General features: G+C 54.6%; 1 protein-coding gene across 1 annotated transcript; it reads left to right on the top strand.

The window, feature by feature from the left end:
- The first annotated feature begins 3,577 nt into the window (after positions 1-3,577).
- LOC149809455 (protein ANTAGONIST OF LIKE HETEROCHROMATIN PROTEIN 1-like) lies at positions 3,578-4,948 on the top strand. Its single transcript, XM_089994829.1, has one exon. It carries the CDS (start codon positions 3,578-3,580, stop codon positions 4,946-4,948), a length of 1,371 nt encoding a protein of 456 aa, XP_089850955.1.
- The last annotated feature ends 228 nt before the right edge of the window (positions 4,949-5,176 follow it).

Raw genomic sequence — 5,176 nt, 5'->3', positions numbered from 1 at the left:
CAGTCCAGAGAATATAAGCCAAGGACTCTGGTGGAGGATGCCAGAGTATTCCATCTCCAGTGGGGAAGGTAGAAGGATCTGGGGTCACTGGAGACACTACTTAGGACAGATCTAGATAGACGTGAGACTGCTAGTCTCACGTGGACATATAGTTATCTAGCTAGGTACCCACAGAATGAAGGAGTACTTATTCCTTGTACTCCAACACTCCCCGTTCGTGAGTGGGTATAGCTCCCAAGCCAGCCTGAACAAACTCCCCGGATTGGGAACTCAGGTAGAGGCTTATGCAAGGACTATTTCGTGACCTCGTACCAAAAGAAATGTTTCGGAGGGACAGATGCATAGCCAGGAATCCTTGAAGGGATCAAGTGAGACAATGTGAAACAGGATGCTCCCCGTACTCCTCTTCAGGGGGTTATCTTATTGATGCACATAATCAGCAAGGGTAAAGCACACATAAGCAAGGACTACTAGCACAAATGTGGTGGGCTAGTCACCAAGAGAGTAGGAGGCAATGGGGCTTAGGGCAGATTCAAGCGCTGCAAACCCATGCCAGCAACACATGCTGTCAGCCGATCGTGAGCCAGTGGCTTAGTAAGTTGATCTGCCCAATTATGGTCAGTATCCACATAGCTGTACAAGAGTTGGCCTCGCTCACTTCTCTCCTGGACAAAATGATGCAGGACATCAATGTGTTTGCTTCTCGCTGAGACCATAGGATTCTTGATGAGGCAGAGAGCAGCTTGATTGTCCCCCTTCAGCCGGATGGGGCCCTTGAGCTCGTAGTCGAGAATCGGGAGGAGTTTCCTCAAGAAGAGGGCCTCTCTCCTCCTGCACCTGCAGCCATGTATTCTGCCTCTGTGGTGCTCAAGGCCACAGTCGGTTGTAGTCGGGATTGCCAGGATATGGCAGCTCCATGCAGGAGGAAGACGTAGCCAGTCGTTGATCTCCTGCTGGTGACATCCCCTGCATAGTCCGAGTCGGTGTACCCCACCAGCTCCCCTGAGGCATGCCGGGAGTAGACCAGTCCCATGTCCTTAGTCCCTGCCAGGTACTTGAAAACCCTGACAGCTGCATTCCAGTGGCAAGGCAGGGGGGCTCGCAGATGGCGAGCTAGAGAGTTCACAGCATGTGCGATATCTGGACGGGTGCCATTGGCCAGGTGCATAAGAGAGCCCACCATTGCAGGGTACAGCTCTACCTGCTGGTGGGGAAGGATGGTGGACTCATCTGCTATAGCAGTCGAGACCTTGCAGATAGCCGGAGTGCTGCTGGGATGACAAGTGCTGAATCCATACTTTCGCAGCATCTTTTCCACATAGGGTTTCTGATGGATGGCCAAAGTTCCCCGTGCCCTGTCTCTCACGATGTTGAGTCCTAGGAAATCCTTAGGCTCACCCAGGGCCTTGATGTCAAAGATCCCACCGAGCATGTCGATGACTTCCTGCACATGCTTGCGGATCTTCCCCGCGATGATGCAGTCGTCTACGTAGATGAGGGCCAGCACCTTGCCTTCCTTGTCAAGTTTGACGAAGAGGGCGGGGTCAGAATCAGAAGGCGTGAAGCCCCTGGCCATGAGCTCGTCCTTCAAGCGCTGGTACCATGCGCGAGGAGCCTGCTTTAGGCCGTACAGAGTTTTGTGGAGACGACACACCTGTCCAGTTGGGCAGGGGAAACCTGGGACCGGTTTCATGTACAGCGCCTGCCCAGTGGGGAGCTCCCCATACAGGAAGGCGGTCTTCACATCAATTTGCTGAATCTCCAAATCGTGATAGTTGGCCAACGAGAGGAAAGCCCTCACGGTGGTGTGGCTTGCCACCGGAGCGAACAGCTCATCGTAGTCGATTCCTGGTCGCTGCGAGAAACCCTGCGCCACGAGCCTCGCCTTGAGGCGGACCTGTGTATCCCCTGGTCCCGGTCGCTTCACGTCATACACCCACTTGCTGCCCACCGTATGAGCACCTGGGGGAGCTCTGGTGTAGGAGAAGCACTTGTGATCCCACAGCGATTTATTCTCCTCCTGCATGGCTGCCCACCAGCCCTCCCTATAGGGATTATCTGGACTTAGGGCAGCCTCCATAGACTGAGGTATCAGGTCTTCCGGCTTCACACCTTCAGGGAGCTCGGAGAGGTCAACCATGTTGCGACCATGGGACATGACGGTAGGAAAAGTCGAGAAATCGATCCCCCCGGTGCGGGCTGGTCGTGACCGGGAGGTGTATGCGAACACTGCGGGTTGCGAGGGGGAAAACGTCACAGAGCGCTTAACTGACGTGACAGTCTCGAGCTGTGACTGATCATGCGACAGTTCGGATCGTGCAGCGTAGGACGAGGGATTGTAGAGTTGCGGGGGCCTGCGCACACGTGGGTGTGCCGCACGGCTGTCAGGGTGCGACTGAGGCAAGGAGTCGACAGGGGCAGGCAGAAGCACCTCAGGAGCATCCATCTCGTCACCTTCCTCGTCAGCGACCCCATGCATCGCATCCGCTCGTCGAGGACAGGGCCAGGGGCGTCCGGAGTCGCGAGGGGGCCAACGGCCTCTTCCCCCCCCTCGAGCTGCTCCAGATGCCCCGTGATGGCACTATCCGCCATGATAGCGCCCCCCGCCGGCACGCATGCCGGGCCAAGTGAGGGGAAGGGTGACTCCACGAACTGCGGCGGGCCTTGGGTGGTATCGGCAGAAGCCGTCGGAGGCGCGGACGAGAGTAGGAGGGAGCCGTCAGGCTGAGGATCCGCGGCCTCCGAGGGGGACGGGAGTAAATCAATCGAAGCCTGCCCCTCTTCCACACCCAGGGCGCGCACGCCAGCCGGGGCCGAGGGGACAGGGGGGGCACTATCCTGAATGTGAAAATCACACGTCGTTAGTACACGTCCCTCGACCAGCGCACAGATGTTCCTGGAATTCAGCACCCCAGCCACGCCGAGGTACTTGCCAGCCATGCTTTTGGGGGACAGCTTCGTGCGCTTGCTATCTGGCACGTGCACACGGACGTCGCACCCCCATGGGTGAAACTGAGAAACAGAGGGGGCAATGCCTGTGAACGCATGGTACGGCACACGTTTGGTGGGAGAGTAGAGCACACAGTTGCGAATATGGCTGGCATGCAGTATCGCATACCCCCACAGGGAGGTAGGCAGGCCAGACTCACCCAGCATGGTTCGAGCTCTCTCGATCAGGGTGCGATTTAGACGATCAGCCATGCCGTTTTGTTCAGGGGTATACCCCGCAGTCTCCTCGTGCCAGATGCCTAGCTTCCCAAATTCTGCCACTAGGGCCCCATTAACATATTCCCGACCCTGATCCGTGCGAATGCGCTTGATGGGCTGCCCGCCCTGAGTGGCCAGCTCTCGGAGCATGCTAGGCAAGGCAGCATGCACCTGGTCCTTAGGCCCTGTTCAGCTAGAGCCTGTTCGTTCGTTTTCTGACGAACCTGACGTCATAGCGCGTTAAATCAATTGGTTCGTCTGTGTTCAGCTACTCGAACGAACCTTGCACAAGATTCGTTGTTGCCTGGACGAACTTCACTCTCGCTGGGTATGCTTGTTCAACAGGAGTCGCATTGTTAGGTTAGAGGTCATGGAAGGCTCAGATTCGGATTCTAGCGGTCTTCTAGAGCCAGACGCAACTTTCGCGCATCCTTTAGGTGACATTTTCGAGCTGTGGGAGGATGGCGCAGTTTTCCAGAGTATTATCGACGCAGTGCTCAGCGATAGTGACAGCGAGCATTCATATGATAGTATTGATGATGAAGATGAGGATATCCTGCATCCAGCGGACTACCTGCGTGGTTATAGGTTCGACCGAAGTTGCGCAACCTACCCCTACGATGGCAACCTGCTGTTGAACGTGCAAGGCACAAATGCCGCGGACAGATTGAATTGGACAGAGTTGCAGTTGCATGAGGAACGTCGCAGGTGGATGAACTTTTTCAGAATGGAGGAGGGGACGTTCAATACGTTGTACGAGCTTGTCGCTCCACAGATGCCAGACAACCACTCAAGACATCCTGAAATGCGCACACACAGCAAGAGAGACAAGTTAATGATGACTTTGTTCTTTCTGGCCCACTGTCCCACTCTACGCACGATGGCCGGCCTGTTCAACGTTCCCCACAACAGTGTCAGTGTGCTCGTGTTGCGCCCGACACTGAAAGCGCTGCTCAAAGTGCTGTTTTTCGACCCAAGAACCAAAGTTATCAAGTTTCCTTCGACAAGGGAGGAGCAGCTTGCCGTTATGGGCAGGTTCTTGTCCAAGCACAACATGCCAGGGTGCATTGGAGCCATCGACGGTTCTCTCATTCTCATGAAGAAACCGACCCCAGATGAGGCGGGAGGGGACAGCGATGCTTTCTGGTGCTACAAGGGGGGCATATGCAACTTGCTGCTGGCTATTGTGGATGCTGATGGACTTTGCATGTACGCCAATGCTGGTGCACCTGGCAGTGTTGGGGATGCTGGTCTGTTTGCACGCACACTCATGAAAAGACATCTAGATGAAGGTCTTGCAGAGAAAGCATCACTTACGCTGGACGTGGGGCTTGAGGAGGTGGAAATTACAGGGTACTTGGTAGGGGACAGCGCCTTTGGTCTAAACAAGTACATGATCAAGTGCATAGACCCTCCACCGGCCAATGGAACACCCGAACAGAAGTTCAACAATTGTGTGATCAGGGCTAGAAGGGGTGTAGAGCAGTTCTTTGGCCGCCTGAAAGGGCGTTGGGTGTTCTGCAAGAAGAACACGTTCTACGGCAACCCTGCCTTCTGCAGAGATGCTGTCCTGGCATGTGTATGCTTACACAACTTCTTACAGACCAGGAATGAGCTATTTGATGATGAGCTGTTCGATAATCAACCAGTACAGGACCCTGACGACCCTGAGGTTGCAAATGCAAATGATGGTGAAGATTTGCAGCAGCACCTGGTGAACTGGTGCGGCGAGCATGAATAAATATGACATGTACATCCATACAGACGATATGAATGCTACATGTTATTCCTGTACTTGTCTAGCACTGTAATGGATGTAAGCAACAAAACCCTAAGTGTTCAAGTCCTCAAGCAACTTTGCCTGCTTTGTGGCACGCACGGGCGTCATCGTAGGATCATTAGCCATCAGCAAGTTCCTAGTAGAATAAACACGTGCCCTTTTGGCCTCTTTGGTCTTTGCATCGGCGTA

The sequence above is a fragment of the Nuphar pumila genome, unplaced genomic scaffold, assembly GCF_984573655.1.
Source record: "Nuphar pumila unplaced genomic scaffold, dmNupPumi1.hap1.1 HAP1_SCAFFOLD_1224, whole genome shotgun sequence".
NCBI lineage: Eukaryota > Viridiplantae > Streptophyta > Magnoliopsida > Nymphaeales > Nymphaeaceae > Nuphar > Nuphar pumila.
The sequence above is the reverse complement of the archived record's forward strand: the minus strand, read 5'-3'. Positions and strand labels throughout refer to the sequence as shown.